We start from the raw sequence: 24,155 nt of genomic DNA on the forward strand, positions 1-24,155 counted from the left end.
CCTCCAGCGTACTCTGTCGCCAGCCATCCATTTCACCTCTTTCCAGCTTTTCCCACATCTCTCTACTTCCTCCTCTATTGATCGTTTTCATGTTTTTTTAGGCTGTCCTCTCTTCCTTACTCCCTGTGGATTCCAGTCAATTGCAGTCTTCTCAACAGCTCCATCTAGCTTTCTCAGAGTGTGGCCTATCCAATTCCATTTTCTTTGTTTTATTTGGTAGCATATTTGTGATTGGTTAGATCTTCTCCACAGTTCATTTGCTATTGTTTCCGGCCATGAGGCAACTAGGCCAGGAGATAATGGGGTGTGTAGCCAGTTCCTTTCATTATTATTATTATTATTATTATTATTATTATTATTATTATTATTATTATGGCTCAACGCTTGGTCACACTGAAGTGCTTGTCTTGCATCTTTATAATAATAATAATTATTATATGCATGAGCAGGCTTAAGCTAAGGTGTGTAATTCCTAAGTAAGTTATTGATTGTTGTCAGCTTGCCGGTGCTGATAATACATCAATATAATTTTCTTTGCTTACTTTATACTTTATAAAGTATACTCGTATTAAAAAAATTATATTTTGTGAGGGGGATAGACATTATCCCTGCTGGCAGGGATGTTTATGAATTTATGAGAGGAGGATAACTTCCAACAGGGGGGAAAATCTCCCCCATCCCTCTCGTTAATTCGCACCCTGCAAACTTGTGTTTATGTTTGTGGATTTTCTCCTAAAATATTAAAGCCATCCGCATAGACAAGAAGCTGATGTAACCAGTTCAATTCCAAACCCTCTCTGTTATCTTGAACTTTCCTAATGGCATATTCTGGAGCGAAATTAAAAAGTAAAGATGATAGTGTATCTCCTTGCTTTAGCCCACAGTGAATTGGAAAAGCATCAGATAGAAACTGGCCTATACGGACTCTGCTGTAAGTTTCACTGAGACACATTTTAATTAATCAAACTAGTTTCTAGGGGATTCCAATTGCAATAAGAATATTATATAAAACTTCTTTCTTAACCGAGTCATATGCCTTTCTGAAATCTATGAATAACTGATGTACTGTATCCTTATGCTCTCATTTTTTCTCCAATATCTGTCAAATTATCTGAAAATTGCGAATTATTATTTATTAATTTCTAGTACTGTATGTACTATGAATAAAAAAAGCAAAATATCTCTTAATAATTGTAACTATGTTTCAATACTAATAGAATATTTTATTTTTGAAATTATGAACACAATATATTACTCTTATTTACAGTGTAAGAAAAAATACAATAATTTCGGACATTTTTTCATACTTCTTTGACACTGGAATATTTATAACTGGAGAATGTTATAATTGCTTAGATGAATAAAAAGAAAGTTGTTCAAGTAAGCTTATTTAATAAATTAGTGTCTGCAATTCCTAAAATTGCTCTTTTGATTGAATCTTGTCTGTAGTTCTTATGATGAAGTTATTGGATCCATTTCAGCATTAGTGATGGCAATATTCAACTTCTTGAAGTATGTCATTGTGTAGGAAACATGGTTAATGATATCGCCACTATCAATAACCTAAAACAAAGACACTATGTTAGTAAAATCATCGTCATCTCTATTAAAATAATATATGTTCAGACTATATACAGTAGATCTCACCGAACAGTGTTTATTCACTTGACCAAATGAATCGATTAAAAATGTAATTTTTTCATTGGCTTCTCATTTTAGAAATTTTTCACTACACCACGCTACTCCCTCTACCACCACTTCCACAACAACTCTCTTCCTCATCTGGTATCTTAGTCAGGTACTCTGTTATTATTTCATTTCAGACATTCTCAGATTTTTTTATGCTGGTAATGCTGATTTTGATGAAAAATTCTGAGTATGGCATATATTGTGTTCCTACTTTAACCTAAGATCTTTAATGTATTCCAACATATGATGTTAATTCAATTCTTTTATAAATCCAGAATGTTTTTATGATAAAATTGAGTACTATCAGCAGTTCGTTTCATAAACTTTCATATGATTTAATTTTTTGTAATGATGTGATGATCTCTTCCGGTGCCCACCCAGCATTGTGAGGAATTTAAAGAGCTATAACAGGTAGCAAAATCAAGTTTCGAAAATCAGCTACAGTCCTGATTGGATGACTGTTAACCTCTGATGAGGCCTGTTGACGTGAGGTTGGCCCTTCATGGGCTGTCATGCCACGGATTAACAAATGTGTATTTTTGCCATCATCAATATTTTGATATTCATAAAGATATTGGAGAGTGCTGTAGTAAAAAATATAATTATTTTAGCATAGGTATCATATTTTTATATTATGGCAGCATATCACCTACATACAACCCCAAGCTGTTTGGAGAACCACACTTGCTGTTGGTTAGCAAGTCCATAATATGGATAATATTATGATCTAGCAGGGAGGATAGTCAGCCAACTCCGATGATTATATATCAACTTCACCATTTAGGGAATGCTTATGCATTCCATGGCAGATCAGCATGCTGCAATGGAATTTCCTCCATTTCTGATGAACAGTTATACCGCTGTTCATTCATTTACTTTATTCCATAGATCTTACATGAGCAATGAAGCTTTAAGATGTGGAACAAGTCAAAATTTTACAATATTACAATTACAATTTTTACAAATTTTTATAGTTTTACAATTTAGTAATTTTCTACAATTTTTACAATTTTGTGCAATTTTTTACAATATTTTCGCGAGATATAGTGAGATGAGGTGAGGTCCGAGGATTCGCCAAAATATTACCCGGCATTTGCCTTTTGGTTGGGGAAAACCTCGGAAAAACCCAACCAGGGTTGATGCCAAGTATTCGCCATAGACCATCCGGCTTCAGTCCCCAGCATAGGCGGAGTTATGTGGGGGCAGTACCCCCCCTCCTTCCAGACTTGGCCGAACTCTTTTTTTTTTTTCTATTAACGTTAGAAAATATTGAATTCAAAAGATTTTTCTTGCTTTTGTTTATGATTAAGTTTCTGTGCTTAAATTGACGAATTAATGTCTTCAGATCATGTGTCTGGACTATAATATTTATTTTTAATTTCTGAATGTATAAGAATTTCTATACTTCATTTGAGGAATGGAAGCACTGTAATGTTTTTTTGTACCGGTAACAGCCTGTACTGATGTGTTAGAAGTCTGCAGGTGTTCAGGATGCCACTTGGAGAAGTATAAATAACATACTGCACAACAATGCAGAAAAAAGAAAAGTGATCCTGATATAATGTGTAAACTTAAAGACGAGATTAAATAAAATAATTAGAATTTACATTTCATATGATATCTTGCTTTTTTAAATAAACAGATAAAGTAAATGTAAAATTGGTTCACTGCTGTGAAGTAATGGTTAACACGTCTGACCATGAAACAAGTGGGCCAAGGTTCAAATCCTGGTGTTAATTTTCGGTGTTGAACCTCGGACTCATTTCGCTATCATTAATTCACATATCATCATCCATACAATAGCCCGGGCTAAGTTCATGGTGCACTGTGCTGCATTTGCACAAGAGCGTGGTCATTTGGCTACCCAATCATTCACAAGAATGGGAGTGGTGAGCACAGTAAGCCTCAGACTGCAGTGCAAGCCTTCAGGTCCCTCCTCCGTACAAGAGGAAAAAAAAAAGTACAATTGTCTGTGTATTTTGTTACAATTTTACTCAATTTACAATACCTTTATTAAATGATCATATTCCGATATACTGTATCAAGTAGAGTCGGGCAAACAGCCTCTTACTCCCGCTCGTTCTCGCAGGCGATACTAGCTGGCCAATAACGCCAGTTCCGAGAATCGTATTCTCGAGATCGCCACTCTCGGGCACAAGGAATACCGGGTCCCGGCCTGTTATCGCACGGCCGACTTGTTATGAAATGCGTACACTGACTGCCGGCTTAATTACCGCTCATCACAACAACTCGTGACTCTTATTGAAATGTTAATGTTCATAAAGTGTGTAGGCTACACAATAATACAACATATTATGATGACGACATTCTTGTACAATTCATATTATTTTAATTAATTGTTGCATTTTCAGTATTAGCCTAAGCTCTTCAATAACAAGCTGTGATTGGATCTATAACGTGTTTTCTTGTTATCAGTATTTCGTTCACATTGTTTTTATTCATTCAATAGTGTTTTTGAATACAGTACCGCTATTGTAATGGATATCACAAGAGTGTATATTTACAATAGTAAGCAAAAACTAGTCCGCCTCCTTGGTCTGATCAAGATGGACCGGGTTCGATTCTCGGTCGTGAAGTCAGGGGTATTTAATTCGGACCTCTTCACGGGGACTGGTTGTCTGTCCAGTGTCCAAGTGTGTGTGATGTCTTGCAGTAGCCCCTGAATACTCTGACCCAGTAAAGGGGGAAGTCCTGCAGTGTGTGCATGTGTTCAATATAGTTGTGGGTCTAGGTACAATAAGCCTCAGGCTACGGTTCCGAAATTAGTAAAAATAAAAGCTAATTAAACAGTAGGTACTGGACAACAAATTACACGAACGATTTTACAATAAGAGTACATATTATAAAACAAAATGATATAATTTGAGTTAGTATGATTGACAATAAAATAATTAATACGGCAGTATAATATGTTAGAACGCATAATAGAGTAATTAGGCATTCGAATTTCATCATCATGAAATAAAATGACATAAAAAATAAATTGAGGTAGTAGAATATTGGCAATAAAAAATTAATTATAGGACGCATAGTAGACAAGCAAAGTATTCCAATAATTTTTTCACATGAAATAAAACGTTACAAAATGAAATAAAGTGAGATAGTTTAACTGGCAATTTAAAATCATTAATAATAGGAATTTAAATGTTAGAACTCATAAAAGACAAAGTATGGTTTCAAATTATGTCATTACAAAATTAAATATTACAAAATTAAATAATTTGAGATAGTATAATGGCAATTTAAAATCATTAATAATAGGAATATAAATGTTCGAACTCATAAAAGACAAAGTATGGTTTCAAATTATGTCATTACAAAATTAAATACTACAAAATGAGATAATTTGAGATAGTAATTTTAAATATTTAAGATTTAAAAAAGTGTACTATTATAAATAAAGTAAAACCAACCCCATGACATGCCAAATAGGTCTAGAGGATGGCGAGAGGTTAAGGCTTCCACCTTTACAGACACTCGGCATTTAATGGCAGTAGGGGTGTCAGTCCTACGTGCTCGCCGCCTTTACCTCCCAATGAAGTATGTCTCTACGGGTAGTAGGCCTACTCATTCCTGTTAGAGATTGAGTAGACCTCAGGGCCATAGTGCGGCTGGAAGGATTAGATCATTGGAAAAATCCATGACCCCATCGGGAATCGAACCCGCGACCTTCCGGCTTGAGCGTTATGCCTTAACAGCGACGCTACCATGCGTTTCTTTACATACAGTAAATACTAGTCTTTAATTCACGAATTTATAGTATTACCGTGGATTAGTATTAATTTGTCAAAATGAAATATTATAACTAAAGAACAACTTCCTTAACTTCCTTAAAAATTCATACCAGAAAATTTATCCAACATGCACTTGTTTTGTCATTTACAATCTTTCCCACTAATTTGTAGGTTCCATCCGCTAATTTACTCCTCACGGTTTCTTTTGTATTAGACTGCATTGTATTTAGCAAGCGCAATTCATCACCACGTATAGAATACTGGGTTAATGAATGATCTCTACAGAGTCTACACTTCATAAATAGCTTGAGATATCAATGACATTTGCTCTTTAGCATATCGTCCAATCTGCGAAAAAATGTGACGGCTGTTATCATCTCACATCCAAGTTGACCCGTTTTAACCCAAGTAACCATAACACAGATACCTGTCTCCATACGTCCTTATTCCCTGAAGGTTATACAGTTTGTGTTGAAATCGAAGTGAGATGTACTATTTTATACTTGAGCTTAATTTTGTGTTTGATTGATTGATTGGATTGATTTCACAAGGGCTGGATCCGGGATGGATCCTTGCACTTAGGCCAGTTAGGCCCATTGTACTCCCTATATGCGATGATTGCCTAACAATAAGTCCGAAGGATGGCCCGGGTGGCATCCGTGTATCGACACTGACAAGCACGCCATCCTTCTTGTACCTTGCAGGCAAGGTCCCATAATCTACTAACAAGCCCAAACCCGGGGCCCGGAGCTTCAAGCTCTTACAACCTCGGTAAACATCGGAAATCCGCACTACTCCTGGATATCATTCCAGCCTCTTTTTGACTATTACAGATGATAAGCGAAATGAGAGAGGGTGGAGTGTATTGGTGGAATGAATGAGAGAAACGGGAGTAACACGAGGAAAACCATTTGCAACGTCTATTTTATCCACCACAAATTCCATCCAGACATGACCGGGGTGTGAACCCGAACCGCCTAGATCAGTGGTACTCACTAGCAATTATTGAAGAGCCAACATTGAGAAAATGGTTATTTTCCGAGAGCCACAATGCATTTCATAGTATTGAAGCTTAACAAAATGCGTGGATTTATTATTATTATTATTATTATTATTATTATTATTAAATAATTAATAATAATAATAATAATAATAATAATAATAATTATAATAATAGTATGTGATTGGTGTTTCTGAAAATTAAGGGCGAACTTTGCTACTCTTCTGCAAAATCACATCAATAGTACGAGAAGGTTGAATTGTTATTTAATCTGTTTTTAATTTCCAAATTTTGAAAATAAAGTGTCACATAGGCCTACAACTGAAAGACACTCCTTTAACAATCTCCGCACCTGTAAATGGCTTAATTTCTGCTACGTGATACGATACTTTGGTTTTAGTTCGTTTTTATGTACAGTGGAATACATCGATTTCTGTTCAGATATCAGAGACATTTTTAATATTTTCAGCCTCCTGTTCTTGGATGAGAATATTTTGGACACTTCTTATCAAATTCTGAATGCATGCTATTGTAATATATATTAAGATAAACATGTTTACAACCCATTATTATATCAAGACATAATAGGCACATGGGACATCATGACTATCCTTTTATAAAGAAAACAAATAGCTACGTGTATTAGCTGAAAATCTTCATTGGCAGTAATGATACAGGGTAACCAAAGTTTTCTCCGGTTGCACATTATTACAGAAATTTATATATATATGTGTGTATATATATATATATATATATATATATATATATATATGTATATATATATATATATATATACACATATATATATAAATAATAATAGTAATAGTAATAGGCCTATTAGTTCAGGGGCCGCAATAAATGTTTCTGAGTGCCGAAAGCGGGCTGCGGACCGCGTAATGAGTACCACTGGCCTAGATGGAAGGTCAGCCTCATGTTATACATACTATATTAAAATACCATTTAATACCATCCGTACAATAACGGGTTTTAATGCGTAGAAGGGTTCCGTACTAATTTTACGGAACAAACGTTTGAGTCATGAGTCCTGCGACAACAGCTTCTTTGGTTAACTCGCCGTTATTCGAGAACCAGTAAAGATTTTGAGTGGCCATCACTTTTAAAAGTAATTTCCATCCTTTCTCAACATTTCTCTCGCTTTGACCCCCCATCTAACGTGAAAAATAAAAAAGTTTTCCGCTTACCAGAGGTGAAGTAGCAAATGTCTATTCTGAACAGATCAATCTCCATCGAAGTTAATATTTTTTTTCTCACTTTCCAAAAAAGATTTTCAGTTCGATTTTTTTCTATGCTTTCCTTAGACATTGAGCTATCAATCCAAAAAATTACAGCGCGATTGATTAAGTATTATAGGAGCTACGACATGATATATATAGGACCGGGAAATGTATAAGCCAATGCTTCTTATAGAAGCACGGCCGAGCGATATTGCTTCCTTATCAGTACTACAGTCCCGTCTAGACCTCCGAGACTGTCGGGAATGATCTAGTATCGGTAATCTCGGGACTAGGAGAATCTCGTGTTCTCTATCAATGAGTCATTTGGCTACGCTCGGTACGCGCGCACTAAGCGAGACTGTGGAGATTAAGCAACCGAGAACGGGTGATAATATGAGGCAGCCTGCCCGACTCTAGTATCAAGGTCAAGCTATAACGGGGGGAGGAGATAATGATGTCCCCCATAACCCCATTATATGGGGATTCTATGGTTTTGCTTTCCCCCCCAAGGAAACGGTTCTCTCTTCGCCTATGGTTTGTTAAGGTATGTATTAACGTTTTGGAGGAAAATCTAAATTTTTTAACCAACCTTTTTAAGATATTTATCAGACAACATATGAAAGTAGACTAACATAACCATATATCAGAAACTTCAATTTCACTTTTTGATTCCTTAAAAAAAATAATTAATTAAAAATTATTCTATTTCTTCAAAATGCCATATATTTTCTAAAAATTACTCAATTTTGAAATTTCTTTCACTGAGTTATTGCTGTTTATGCGTACAATGCTCTGTACTAGGATTTTGCAGCTAACATTATTACAAAGAAAATTTTAGTCAAAAAAAAAACGCCATTTCAAACATTAATACATACCTTAATAAAGGTTGCACTATGGGAAGGTGAGGAAGGGATTTGAGTAAGAGAGGTTATGGAAAACATTTCACTACTCCACTATGTGTGAGAAATGTTGGAGCAAGAGAGTTAATGGCTTTATTGCAAAAAACTCAGCATTTGCTCTTAACATATTTTGGTATTCTTCAGAGATAAGGTTAATACATATGGGATGAAAATATATCATTTAAACGCTTCAGAATTACTGTTACAGTTTCTAAACTTTATGTGAATAATGCTGAACTATCACCAAATATGATGGCTTGGAAGGTCCTCCCACCAACTTTAACATCCACACTGGAGTTCTGCAATGACCGATATAAGATAAGCTCAGCAAAGACATTAAAGTCCTGCAGAGAATAAATAATCGACCGTACTCCTTTACAAATTTTTGCACAGTCGACAATTTCTGTTTGAGTTTAATAACAGCAGTGTGGTGTTGGTAAAGATCATAATATACACATATTAGTCTGGTTATTTGCTGTGGGCAACCAATTTGTTTGAGTAGAGAAAAACATTTATACTAGTTCACCTTATCGAATGCTTTTCCATAGACAAAGAAACACACATTAAGATTTCTATTCATACTCAATATCCTTTCACCCACTCAGTATAAAGAACCAAACGCATCAAGCCGATTTTTATGGAAAGCAAACTCTGTATCATCTAGATACTGTTCAGTATAGCATTCTATTCGTTTTTCACTATCTGCAATAGGATTCCCAAAGCATAAGGAACAAGACTTACAGTCCAATAACCTTTAGATTCTACAGGCCATATTTTCTTTAGTATTGGAATGATGACTGAAGTGTAAAATTCTTCTGACCCTTTTCACTCTGCATAAATTTTTTCAGTTAGTTTGAAGATCCACTCAAGTGTAATTTTTCTTCTATTTTGATGACTTTGGCAATAAGTGCGACTTCAAATTCTTCTCTTAAGATGCTGTCTTCTGCTGTAGTCCTTATATTGTATTTGTACCGATACTGACCAATTAAATGTAACATGTTCACAGTGAAGATCTTTTAGACATTTCCTCCAAAGCTTCTTTTTGTAGTTCTTATCTAAGACTGGATTTCCTTGAACATTTCGTGCCAGTCTTGTACGAAATCTCTTTGTTTACTAGTTGTTTAGTTTATTCTTCTATAAGCCTATCTGGTCTACCATGCTTTCCTGAAATTTCACTTTCTTTATATTTTAATTTCTATCAATACGCTTTCTTTTTCTGCAGAACCTGTCGATTTCGTTTGTTTAGTTTTTGAACTTCCTTCTCTCGTCCATTTTTTTTAAGATTATGATATCCTAAGTGAGCCAAGGTTTTAGATTTTTTTTCGTTCCACTGATCATATCACTTTTGCAGCATTATGAAGGGAGAGTTCCAATGATTTCATGTAGATTATTCACTTGATTATACTTATTCATCAACAGCTACTTGATAATTCCTTTTAGTTTGTTCATTTCTAAGATTTTCAAAATTCCATTTCTTTGTTGGTTTTCACTAATATAGATACTCTTATGAGTTTCAACATAGCATTCATCACTACTAGTGTGTGATCAAAATTTATGTCTGCGTCTGGATAAAAAATACTTCTTAACTTGGTTTCTGTGTATTTTTTTAATCAGGATATAATCGATCTGTTGACATTGATTGTCTCTGGCAGTTTTCACATGTTGCAAACCATTTACTGGTTAGAATGTACCTTCTTTTTACAAAATTCCTAGAGGCATTGTCCCCATAAATTTCGTTATTTAATTTTAAATAGCTCTTTAATTTCTATCTCATCTTTCACTGTTAGAGCCTTGAAACCTTAAATTTTGTACTAGGACTGGGTCAAAAAGTACAGTATTTTTATAATGTATAAAATAGACCACGACATATGTATTTACACGAGTGTAAAAACTTTATTAGTACTTTAGTATTTAGTGTATCACTACCTCCATATCAGTTTCATAGTTTTTTTCTTAGAGGAAGGGACAGGAACAGAGATAACTTTTCAACCTATAATTACCAGACGACAAGACTTTTACATTTAGAAAAGGGCGTTTAATCAAGTGATGCACAGTACTTTTCACTATATGCAGACAAAACAACACCTTTCAATAGGACTACTGTTAAATATAATACTATACATTGTATTTCGTAAGAAAACTAATTTGAAACTTATATAGATACTAGGCCTACATATTTTGAATAATTTCGAGGGAAAAATTGTTCTAGGGCCGGGTATCGAACCCAGGGCCTTTAGTTAAACATACCAACGCTCTACCAACTGAGCTACCTGGGAACTCTACCAGACACCGATCCAATTTTTCCCTTTATATCCACAGACCTCAAAGTGGGCTGACAACCGTCAAGCAACCAACATTGAGTGCACACTAACTCTATGTGACTTAAATTGCGGGTTTCTGTTAACGAACAGTGACGTGTATTATGCAAATCAAGCTTTCAGGCATAACTCTCTGTAAAGTTGATTAGAATAATTTTGAGGGAAAAATTGTTCCGGGGCCGGGTGTTGAACCCGGAACCTTTGGTAAAACGTCTGGTGTCTCTCTCTGCCATAAGCTTATCATCATCATCATCATCATCATCATCATCATCATCATCATCATCATCATCATCATCATCAGCAGCAGCAGCATTTTTGCTGTAAGCGTCACTGTCACTAGAAATGTCATCTTTTTCTATGGCATAATGCCAGACAAATGACTTTCCATGTTAAACCTGAAATTAGGTGCAATTGAGTCCAAGATGGAACTTACAGTAGATAGATACAGTGTCAAGAAAAGTTTTCTTGGGATATACCAGTCCTATCAATTATCAGTAATGATGATAATGACGAAGTTTATTATTATTATGTTTAATATATCATTCTCTATGAATTTTCAATGACTACGGAAATTAACTAAACAGCCACCATCTCACATTTCAATCATAGTCAGGAACTTCCTCGCAATAGGTATGTGCTGTATTCAAGAAGGTGGCTTCCTGCGGTTAAAAGAGATTATTGTTTGATAGTTACAGGCATTTCGTAGCATCCTCATGCTTTCTGATGGAAAATTCACATAAATAGTCCGTAATAATATTGTCATAATTATCAAGTGGTGCAAATCATTAATCTCATGAACAAACCCAAGGAATCTTCTTGCCTTTTCTTTCTCTCTTTCATTATTCATTCATTCATTCACTTTTTGTAATTTTTCATCATTATCGTCATCGTCATCATTATCATCATCATCATCATCATCATCATCGCTACCATTCTATGAGAGAAAATCCTACAATAACTAAAAATGCAAAAACAGACTCTTCAACACTTCGTACAAATATCGTACTACTGGAGCCGAATACAGATTAAGAATTACACAGGAATGAATGTCCTTTTGTGTTCCAAAAAATAAGGGGAATAAATTATGCAAAACTGAAGGGCAACATTAAAATTAAACTAATGTTTACCTAAGGTTATTATCATTATCTGTAATTACCTCAACTAGTCAATGTCAAGTAATTAATCATATATTTGAACATATGTTAGTATAGCTGACAAAATATACTTACAGCTGATGAAATATCCAGAAACTTAAACACCTTCTCCAAAATGATAATTATTTTCTTGAAATTGTTTTCATGCCATCTTTGACAAACATACATTTCGTATTCCTATTAACAAAAATTACCAGACACAATTAATATTCACAAAAGTCATACTTCTTGATGCCATAGAGCCAATGATTGGAGATTTATATTATAAAAAATAGCTAGTTTCCTTTCATTTATTTTCACAGTGCACTATAATATTAGGAAATGGCCAATTCAGTGAGAAAATTATGGGTAGGGGAAAAATGACATCTAGAAAGAACAATCTTATAACACTATAAACATAAAATCATAAAACTTCTCTTATCATAACACTTATACAGTTGTAATACATGAACTCGAAAATTACTTAGATCATTATAACCCTTGAATCGTCTATATACTGTACCTTACAAGCACTTTGGGCATTCATTAAATTGACTATAGCCTACTCGTTGTATAATTATCCCACTTGTAAGCAAAATTCAGTATAATCAATTACTTTCATTCTATATTTGCAAGAATTTCTTACCTTACATCCCTTCATAATATACCCCAAGAGAATTCCAACGTGACCAGCTATCAGGGAATGTAGCATATTAGAATGTGCATCCTCTAATATTACTGAACAGAACAAAAAGAAAATTAATGCATGACATGAAACTGCATAATTTATGATTTGAGAATGAAAAAGAGAAGATAAAATATATTTAGTATGATATTACAAAAAATGTTAAAATATTCCACTGTAATGTATATAAACATACAATTCGATTATGCCTCCATAAGCAGGGCCTTAACGATAGCCTCTTTTGGTTTGTTTCTTATTTCTTCTTCGGTTGTTTTTGTATTAAGAATTATGAGTTAAGAACAAAAGTCCTCAGCTCTTGACTTTGCTATCAATTCCAACTCAATTAATAACAGTTGATATGAGACGGAAGTGCTAAATTATTAAAAAATACTAGGACATTCGAAAAGTAATGGCAATATAGTTACTGTTTCATACTCAATTTATTTAGGTTACTTTTGAGATTACATACTTCAAATATAGTCTTCTGCCATGTTAACGATAAGTTGTCAAATTCTTTGAAGACAGTGGACTCCATCTGCAGCAGCATTTCTGGATATCTCTCCCACTGATCAATCTAAAGCTCTTCGGATGTCAACTATCGACTGAAAGCGAATGCCTTGCTTCCACCCAACTTGCAATAGTTCAATATGGTAGGACATCTCTCCCACAGGCTTCTTGTAATGCCCTAAAGCACTGAGTTGCATGTTTTTCTCTTGTAACTTGGATTTTTATGAAGCACCTTTGTTCGTACCTTTAGTGCTGCATTGTTTACTACAAATCAGAAACAGCCTCTGTATTTATAAAATATGGCTACTTCGAGACTTTCAATATTGTAAATTTATAAATCTATTACATAGTACAAGATTTAAATGGTCACCACTAGGAGCACTGACTTACAGCATTGTTGCCATTACTTATAAAATGTTCTAGTATACGAGATGTGTAAATAAAGTAATGAGTGTTCAATTGGGCAACACTGGTGACGCAGGACTTGGAGGGGAGGCAGGTGAACATGTGATACATCATCAGTGCGAGTTGTACGTCACTAGAGTCACGTTGGTTGTCTGTAGCGCGTGTTTTAGTGAAGCAGGTTTTGCTTGTGCATTCTGACAATGAGTGACACGAATTTCGAGCCAATGGTGTGTGATCAGGTTTTGCTTCAGACTTGGACACAGTGCAACAGAAACATTTACAAAACTTCGGCAGGCCTACAGAGATAATGCTTGTCAAGGGCCCAGGTGTTTCGGTGGTTTAAGGCATTTGGAGAAGGGAGAGAGTCGTAGCGGAAGGCCTTCAGTTGCAAGAACTGATGCAAATGTCGACAGAGTCCAGGATCTTGTGGGTGCAGACCATTGGTTGACAGTCAGAATGATTGGGTAGAGTTGAATTTGAGTCACACCACCATTTATCAGATCTTGACCAATGAATTGGGGATGAGAAAAATCTGCTCAAAAGTGGTTGCAAGAAACCTCACGCAGGACCAAAAGGACATGAGGAGGGACAGGTCCGTTGGCTTTTTGGAATCAATTGAAAATGATCTCCTTTTCTGGAACGTCTCATTACCGGTGACGAAACGCCAGAGCATGGAATGGCACACTCCAAGATCTCCAAGGCCAAAAAAGCACGAATGAGCAAATCAAAGATCAAAAGCATGCTGATGTGCTTTTTTGATAGCCAGAGATTAGTTCACAGAGTTTGTCTCTCCACGCCAAAGGGTTAATCAACACTTTTACTGAGAGACTTCACAAAAGGATCATGAGTGAGAGACCAAATATAAAAAACAACTGGGTATTGCATCACGACAATGTGCCTTGTCATACAGCAATTTCAGTAAACCATTTTTTGGCCAGTAAGAACATTCCTGTGGCTCTTCAGCCTCCTTATTCCTCCGACTTGAGTCCTTTTGAATTTTTCCTCTTCCCGAGATTGAAAACACACCAAAAAGGACGTCGTTTTGGGGCCCTGGACAACATTCAAACGGCTGTAGCCGACCAGCTGAAGGCTATTTCAGTATCTGAGTTCCAGCACAGCTATGAGAAGTGGAAGAACCGTCTCCAGCGCTGTGTGGCTTCCCAAGGTAATTACTTTGAAGGGAACAATGTTCAATCGTAATGTTATTGGAATAAAACAGGTGAAAAAAAAAGTCAGTCTCATTACTTTATTTACTTAAACATATAGCAATACAGTGGATTCCAGCTAATGTAGGAATCCAGGGAAATTAAATTGCTGATACTCTAGTAAAAAAAAAGGTACAATTCTTTCCAAAATCAACAAAATTCTGGATGCCCAAGAAATAAAGTCACTTCTTAGGAGAATGACTCTGCAAATTTATAAAACTACAACCCAGAATGATACCAAAGATAAACAGTGGGCTAAAATAAAAGAAGAATGAACAGTCAATAAACAAAAACCACGGAAAGAAGCAGTAGCAACATTTAGACTGAAGACAGGTCATGATTATCTAGCAGCACATCTCTGCAAAATAAAGATCTTCACTTCTGAGGAGTGTACTCTCTGTCAACAGCCAGGGACAACAATGAATGTCGACCACCTTCTTACCTGCAGGAAACTTGATGCTAAATGATAGCAGACAGCCGACTTAGCCAAATTGGACAGCAAGATTCCAAATGAACTAGATGATTTCAGTTGGAAGAAGAAGAAGAAGAAGAAGAAGAAGAAGAAGAAGAAGAAGAAGAAGAAGAAGAAGACTTTATTTACACACCTTGTATACGTACGGTAGCCAATCAGAAATAATATAAAAATATTAAAATTTCCTTTCAAAAATATATCTAACACGAGCTTCAGAATTCATTGATACGAAGCAGAGAAAGAAAAAAAATTACTAAAGGAAGTAATGAGACACAAGAAAATATTAGGAGGGGACATAGCACCCTGGTCTTATTATATTAAAGATGAGAGTTAATACCTCACAAACTGGATTAATGACATTAGAATGAATGTTGTTTCATTTGGTTCCATCAATCACCTTTCTTGTTAACTTAATAATAATAATAATAATAATAATAATAATAATAATAATAATAATAATAATAATAATAATAATAATAATAATAATAATAATAATAATAATAATAATAATAATAATAATAATAACAATAATAATAATAATCTTCCCTGACACTATTATTTAAAACTATATATTGTTTACAATAAAAATAATACCGGTATATGATTTATCAGTTTTGTTACCTACATTGACTCCATTTTTGACGGCTTGGCATTTCTTCTCCCTTATTTACTATGACTTCAGAGAGATTTCTTTTAATATTTGCAAGTTTCGTATGTTCGAAGAACAATTCAATTAGGGCATCTACAGCTCTTCTGTTAGTTGCTGAAGAATAAAACATTTTAAGAGCATAATTTTAATCTAATGTCTCAGCTTAACCACACACATTACAGCATGAAAACTATGTAACTAACTCCCTATTTTATGAAATATGTTAATGTATATACTGATATACAGTGAATTCCAGTGAACATTTCCAGTGTTCTGCTGGTTGACCAGCAGCAGATCTTCCCCACTGCTGGCGCTGCTTACATCCGCGAATTTACGGCACTTCGCCAGCTTAAATCTCATGTACTAGTTATTAAAATAACATTCCGACTCACCATTCGCACAGTAGCTGTTAGAAGTGCTGCCCATCTTGTGTGATACATAATTCACACCATATCATTCCATTACTCACAAAGTCCGTTTCATTAAAACTATTCACTAAATTTAATATTGTTTTTCTACATGGAACTGGACGACCAGAAAATATACGTTTAAAGATTTCCCTTGTTTTGCTATAAGATTTCTTTTCTTGTATGTACGTTTTCAAAATGTGCACGTACACGAACTGAATATGTAACCATTGTAAAAGACAACACAACATAATAAAATGCATTTATTTTTAGCTGCGAGTCTTTACTGAAGGTTGATAAAGACAGACACAGCTAATTTAGAGGGACCATGCAGCTTTCATGCGATGATCTTCTATCTCTCTTTTTCTCATTCCCTCTCTTGGCATGTACTCAATAAAAGCTGATATGTGAAGATAACATAACAAACACCAGTCAGGAGTGACAAAATAAACTAAACACTAAGGGATTCACCAGCCATGCAGATGAACTCGTGAATAGTTATAAAACAGAGATGCCCAAATTTAAAAACTTATTAAATTTATTAATATAACATAGTACATAATTTTTAATCTGACAATGCAAGTAGCTCGAGGATGCAAGTAGCAGCAGTAGTGGGGGGCTTGGCTGATTGGGTTGACGGGTCCATACACGTAGGCACATTTGGCCCATTGTATGCCCTATGGTATGATTGTCCAAGTCTGATAGGTAGCATTCGTAAATCCGACGCTGACAGGTGGGCCATCCTGCCTCAACCCCTGATAGAGCCAGGTCCCGTTTTGCAGACGAGTAGCCTGATAAGCTCTAGGGGCCTGAAGCCCCAAGTCTTTCCTGATCAGCCAACGCTGAGTAGATAGGCCATCCTGCCTCAGTCCCCAATAGAGCCAAGGGCACGTCCGCATATGAGTAGCCTGATAAGCCTCAGGGGTCTGGAGCCCCAAGCCCTTCCTAAATCAGCATCGGGAACCTGCACTACCCCCAGACTTCACTAAATCAACATTATGTATCACTGATTTCTACTGCTACTCAGTACCAATTGTCTTATGAGGTGGTACCCATAACATCCTCCACATGAAAAGTCTTTCGAGGCCAATGAGACAGCTTCGCTTTGCTTTTGTTCCCTAAATTATTTGAAACAGGATATATTTTTCGACTAAAATGTCATAATTCACATGTATCCCTTCCATGTAAACAGGATCATTAGCTCTAAATATGAACAAAGTCAGTGGAATCATTCGTTCGATCTGCCAGCCAGGGCAAATCAGAATAGAATAAGAAATTAAGTAAGCCAATCCAGTCTATTAGACAGTTCAGTTCTGCTAGTACAGTGAGTCAACCAGTCCAGTCCTTCAGTGAGTGAGTCTATCAGCTAATTATGGTGCGAAGAATATGAAGTGTGGAGATCTAAATGATCCTATATAGTTTCCTTCATTTTCCATTATAAAAGGTAAAAGGTAAAGGTATCCCCATAACATGCCATGGAGGCACTTGGGGGGCATGGAGGTAGAGACCCATGCTTTTCATGACCTCGGCACTAGAATGAGATGGTGTGGTCGGCACCACGCTCTGACCGCCTTTTACCCCCGGGAAAGACCCGGTACTCAATTTTGTAGGAGGCTGAGTGAACCTCAGGGCCGTTCTGAAAGTTTGGCAACGAGAAAAAATCCTGTCACCACCTGGGATCGAACCCCGGACCTTCCAGTCCGTAGCCAGCTGCTCTACCAATTGAGCTTTCCATTATAGCATTCATAAGTTCAATTTATGCCAATTTACTTATGCATGTAATTCGTATTTGTTATGTTCGTGTTCAAATATCTAAATTAAAAAAAAAAAATGTCAATTCGAAACCTTATGTTCGAACTTTTTGTTAAGTGTGACATTTTATGATTTTATGTTAAAATTACAATGTAGCAGTCATTCAGGGCAATAAACTTGTTTTCATTTTCACTGGCATAGCTAGCTATACATTTAATCTTTGTCTTTATGCTGCTAAAATGTTTAAGAAATGCATTTCTATGTCACTTCCATCACACAAAAAACCTTGGTGAATTTATCACTTACATACATTATTATACTTTCTTAGCATAAAACTTACATACAAGGAGAAAGTGGTCGGGACATGATTGAATCTTTGCTTCAAACAATATTTTCCTATTGTACATATTGCTTTCCACCAAGTTTGTCAGTAGGAACAGCTCCTGCAAGTTTAGAAGTGAAATGTAAGCCAAACAGATCAATAATCTAATATTACCAATACATATTATAACTAAGATACCTTATTAATACCATCTTAAGAAAAATAAATTATTGTTGTTGTTGTTGACCAATGCTAAGGATCTTGGATTTTTCCATTCTCCTGTATATTGTAAATACACGGATTTTTTAAAGTAAATTATTTAAAAAGGACAAATGAGAAAATACAATACTTGCTCACAAAAGTATTGCTTGTATTATAAAGTACTGGTATTAATGAGATATTATGGATATAATTCTTAATGACGCAAGTAGAGAGGCGGGGGCAATACACAAAATATAATTAGGTATTAGATACATAATTTGACATTTTTTTCGTCTTCTTTCCTGTTCTGCAAATAGTCAACCATTATTGCATTACTTGAATGAAGAAGGATAACATTTGTACATTTGTAATAATACAGACAAATTATGCCCATTTTTTCGCAATAAAATACTAATGTCCTAATTGCATTTCAAGTTTATTACTTTCTATGATATTATGCATGAGCAGATTGGTTCAGAGAGTGGTTATACAACTTACTTACAAATGGCTTTTAAGGAACCCGGAGGTTCATTGCTGCCCTCACATAAGCCTGCCATCGGCCCCTATCCTGTGCAAGATTAATCCAGTCTCTATCATCATATCTCACCTCCCTCAAATCCATTTTAATATTATCCTCTCATCTACGTCTTGGTCTTTTTATGCTGTTCACAAATTATTATCTTCCCTTTTTTTAATCAGAAATTTAAAAATCATTTTGCACAAAACACTAATCCAACCTGTACTATTATATGGATCGGAAACATGGAGCTTACTAAAAAGAGAAAAACACAAATTAATGATTTTTGAAAACAAAACGTTGAGGAAAAAGTTTTGGTCAAATTTTTGACCCACTTGAAAACAAGTGGAAAATTCGACATAATAATCATATTTACAAACTTTACAATCAATCGTCAATTTTATATGTAATAGGAACCAGAAGATTAAATTTGGCAGGACATATTATATGTATGGATGACTACAGAAGCACAAAACAAATATATATGAACACCTTTAACAACACAAGGCCACTGGAAAGACCTCGAAGTAGATGGAAAGATGAAATTCATAAGGAATGCATGAAAATGGGAATTACCAACTGGGAGGAACTAGCAAAAGACAGAACAGAGTGGAATCGTTTTGTGAAATTGACATGGAGTCGACATGCTCCATAATCTCCTTTGATTGATTTACTGATTGATTGATTCTGACCCCTTTGGTTGGTTATTTAAAAAATAATGCAGCTCACATCTGATTTTTTGCACGAAACACCACTGGATCTGAGAGATCTGTCTGCAAAGATTTGAAGTCATTTTGTATGTGGATATTTTGAGTTAATGTTTTCAAATGTTAAAGCTCTCATTATTGTTGTGCCAGTATCCAATTTTTTAAAGTTTTGGTCTAAATATAAGTTATGTTCTACAAGAGGTTTTCTGCCAGCTACTGTGGGATTTCTAACTCTTGATTTATATCTTTCACAATAGTCAAAACATTCTTTCATGTTTTGAGTCTTACTGATATCCATTTGTTTCAGTGACTTTCAAATGTTAAAGAAACCTTTGATGCTATGTAAAAATGCAAATCTTCAGAACAAAATTATTGTGTTTCCTACTTACCAGAAAAATAAGATTAAGTTTCTCCTCATCTGGAATGTGAGCAGGAACTTGTAGCAGAAAACGCAGACAAACATCTATGAACCCTAGTCTCTTTTCGGTTAAAATTGTTCCTTGAGCTGAAACTAATTTTATTGCATCAAATTAATAATAATGCAATGAGTGTGGCAGCATAAAGATAATGTTATTAAAATTATTTTTGTTGTAATAATAATTTGAGAAATTTAACTAAAAGAACGAAATGTTTATGGTACGTACATAAGATATGGTATTTGGATAATTACGCCTTCAACATTTTAAAATTTCGTAAGGTCTCATCTTCAACAAGGGAGAGGCAACACACATGAATGAATATCTAACAAGGCCGTTTAAAGAAAGAAAACACAATTTCATGGAAAGATTTATTGGAACAGATACAGAAATTGTTGAACTATTTTTCATCATATTCCTCACCAGAATTGAGACATTTGTCATACCGTAGGATCAGCTTTTGTATCCCTGTGTCGTAGAAGTCTGCGATTTGGGATCGAAACCAGTGTGTGACAACTGTCTGCACCTCTCTGTCACTATGAAAATGCTGCCAGTGTTCTTATTGTACGATAACACTCGGCCACATATGCAGGGCCGGATTTAAGTACCGTATAATGTCACCCCTAGACAGTGATTAAATTTGCGCCCCCCTCCCCCCCCCCAACTCCCACAAACAATTTATAAGCAGCTATTATACAGGTCATGTTTAATTTAAATTAGTTTTAAATGTTACAAGTAAGAAAACAATAAATTACTGGAATCAAAATGCATACATCTAACTTGTGAATTATAAAGATTTCCTTCGCACTTTCTTCACAGAGAACGCATTGATGATGTCATCAAAGTTGATCTCACAAAGCACATCAGACTCGATGCAAAGAAACATATTATTCAAATTTATTCAATGTTGAAACAAAATTGATTTGTGAAAGCCAGACTGTGGTTTATTTTCAAGCATTGGTTTTGTTGATGATATAATTATTACAAGTATTTCTTACTTCAATAGGAAGTATAAAGTAAATTGAAAAATAAACTCCGACTCTTTGTGGAATAAACCTTTCATATCGAATTATATAGTGCACATGTTGGAAAGTGATTAAATATTATTGTCGACGATATACAGTATACTGGATATGTAACTCAGAGTTGTGATTACTATTCATAGCGATAAATTATAAACACACATCCAATTTGATTTTCAACAATGAATTATTGTTTATACAACCAGTTAAATAATTTAAGCAGTTTCGTAGTATAATATAGTGATACCAGTATTACAATATAATAAATGCAGCTGCACACTTTCCTTTTACTCTTGCTGCGACAATGCGAATTCCGACTTCCACAAGGTGTTCAAGAACAAAGTTCAGTAAAAATTTACAAACAAGTGTTATAAAAATAAATTTCACTGTGAAATGAAAATGGGGTGGGGAGGGGGAAGGAAAAAAAAGGAAGAGTGAGAGGGAGGAAAGAGAGAAAAAGAGAGAATGCCGCCCCTGGAAACTGCCGCCTTAGGCACTGCCTAGGTTGCCTAGGCCTAAATTTGGCATTGCACATATGGCTTGGTGCACAATAATCTTCTGCAGGATCGCTCCCAGCACTTATACTTCAAGAAATTCCTGTCTGGGCAGCATTTTCACAGTGACAGAGAGGTGCAGACAGCTGTCTGCACACTGGTACCAATCCCAGGCTGCAGACTTCTATGACACAAGAATACAAAAGTTGATCTCACAGCATGATAAATATCTCAATTCTGGTGGGCAATATGTGAAAAATAGCTCAACAATTATTACTTATCATCTTATGTTTCATTTCTCTAATCGGCCCCGGGGAAACTTACTTTCTGGACGCGTTTCGTTTTTATAATAGCAGAAAATGTTAACTCAAATCTTAACAATTAGTGCAATATGGTTCGTGATTGAAATGTAAATGATAAATGAATGTATACAATAAAGAATTCGTAGTATATTTGTGGAAATGAACAACAGGAAATTGTGAAATGGTTGGAAGAATTTCCTCTACAACAGAGTACTCAAGTACTTTCTTTGCTCTTTATGTATACATCTTTATAGTAAGTAGATAACTTCACAAAAAGAGAATTGACTAATAATTATGTAAATACTGTATACAGTATATTGGTACTGGTAATTAAATATATGAGAATATGTTCATTATATGATGAGAAAATTCTATAGACTCACTAATCAATAGACTGTATTTCAAACACGAATCGAAGTTTTACTGCACAGAGATGTATACATTTACAGTAGTAAATTAAAAAATGTCATCTTTAAAGTTTTTCTGCATATGTCAGCCTAAAACGTGTAAATCTATACTTACATTCGAATCCGTAGTCATGTGTGAGACATACAAGAATGTTTAATGAAACAATAAGAGATTTTAATAACATCGTGGTTGGTGAATCATCATTTATGAAAGAACTTGTGGGAATTTCTATGTCACAAACTTGACATATCTTGATCAGACTGTCAATCAGCATCCCATCTTTATGCTTCAAAAGGTACTGCTGATTTTTTGCATCTTTTGAAACCTACAAACGTTTTATCATAACATCACAATTCAATAAAATAATAAAATTACTATATTTAATTATTTGATCTCTTCAGTTATTGTAAGGTATGCAAAGATAAAATTAAGAGAATGTTACAATAGAAAAATTACAGCTTTAATGTAGTATAGAAATTGCATTATTAAATTAAGACACCACTTAATAGAAGCCATTCCATGGTGATTGAAGCATGACCTTGGAGCCCTGTGGACGAATATGTGTCTACTCTGTAATGTGCTGCAGCTCACATAACTTGCGTGAGATAACTAGGCCATGCTTCAACTACGGTGGAACGGCTTCTAATAATTAAATCTTAACTGAAATAATAACTCAAGTCACAAAATCCCCTGGTAGAGGGGAAGAGAAGGCCTGATGGCCTTATCTCTACCAGGTTAAATAAATAAATAATAATAATAATAAATAAAATAGAAAGTACAGTAAAATGTCGTTATAACGTATGCCAGTATTATGAAATTATCTGTTCCCTACCTTTTTCCCCATATAATTTAATGTTATAATATTTCAATGTAACGAATTTCGTTTCTATGGAAGCAACAAAATAAACATTTTGTTCCCTTGTCGAAAAAAAAATGTACTTTTTTAACGAAAAATATTTTGAGTATAGGCAAGTAGGGACATATTTTATACCCTATTACAATAATACTACAACTGTATAGTGGCCACATGGTCATTAAATATAAGAAAAACCATATGATGAAATGAATTAAATAATCATTATTATCGGTATACTTACATTTCCAAGTAATTTCAAGTTTCGTAACAAAAGATTCATTATGGAGTATGACGACTTTACTCTGTTGTTACTCACATGAAGACTGTACATATCCACAACTTCGACAATTTGTTCCAAAATTCCACATTCTCTTAAAATTCCTTTGAACCAAGCACTATAGCAGTCAGATGGTAGGTTTAGCAGTACTTCCATACAGAGTTCCTTAATCTAAAATTAATAGTTTTATATTACTGTAATAACTGAAACTCTAGGTACATATTACATCATGGTTTCACATAAATTAAAATAGCAAGAATTTGTTTAAGATGCTCGTGTACAAAAACATTACACTACATATGCACACCCTCACTCACATTCGTTTATTCATTCATTCATTCATTCATTCATTCATTCATTCATTCATTCATTCATTCATTCATTCATTCATTCATTCATTCATTCATTCATTCATTCATATTGTGGCAACCGTGCTGGAAAATTCTAATTGCCTCGGGGAGTTTCGCACGTGTCTGGGGAGAAAGGAGGCGTGTGGGAAGGAAGGCACGGGAAGAGGAGCAC

General features: G+C 34.9%; 1 protein-coding gene across 3 annotated transcripts in view; it reads right to left on the reverse strand.

Annotated features, from left to right (window-relative positions):
• Nucleotides 1-1,250: 1,250 nt before the first annotated feature.
• Nucleotides 1,251-24,155, reverse strand: part of LOC138698003 (protein wings apart-like) — a 38,323-nt gene continuing 15,418 nt past the window's right edge. The window contains exons 5-12 of one of the 3 annotated variants that reach the window (XM_069823676.1): nucleotides 23,598-23,804; nucleotides 22,615-22,825; nucleotides 20,248-20,369; nucleotides 18,452-18,554; nucleotides 15,929-16,066; nucleotides 12,676-12,767; nucleotides 12,126-12,227; nucleotides 1,251-1,563 (exon numbers count right to left, since the gene is read on the reverse strand). In XM_069823676.1, the coding sequence (XP_069679777.1) occupies nucleotides 1,453-1,563; nucleotides 12,126-12,227; nucleotides 12,676-12,767; nucleotides 15,929-16,066; nucleotides 18,452-18,554; nucleotides 20,248-20,369; nucleotides 22,615-22,825; nucleotides 23,598-23,804 (1,086 nt within the window). In that variant the 3' untranslated portion in view covers nucleotides 1,251-1,452. The remainder of the gene's footprint in view (nucleotides 1,564-12,125; nucleotides 12,228-12,675; nucleotides 12,768-15,928; nucleotides 16,067-18,451; nucleotides 18,555-20,247; nucleotides 20,370-22,614; nucleotides 22,826-23,597; nucleotides 23,805-24,155) is intronic. The other 2 variants (XM_069823678.1, XM_069823677.1) reach the window with 2 other exon arrangements.

Source organism: Periplaneta americana, chromosome 4 (assembly GCF_040183065.1).
Source record: "Periplaneta americana isolate PAMFEO1 chromosome 4, P.americana_PAMFEO1_priV1, whole genome shotgun sequence".
In the NCBI taxonomy this organism is placed as follows: Eukaryota; Metazoa; Arthropoda; class Insecta; order Blattodea; family Blattidae; genus Periplaneta; species Periplaneta americana.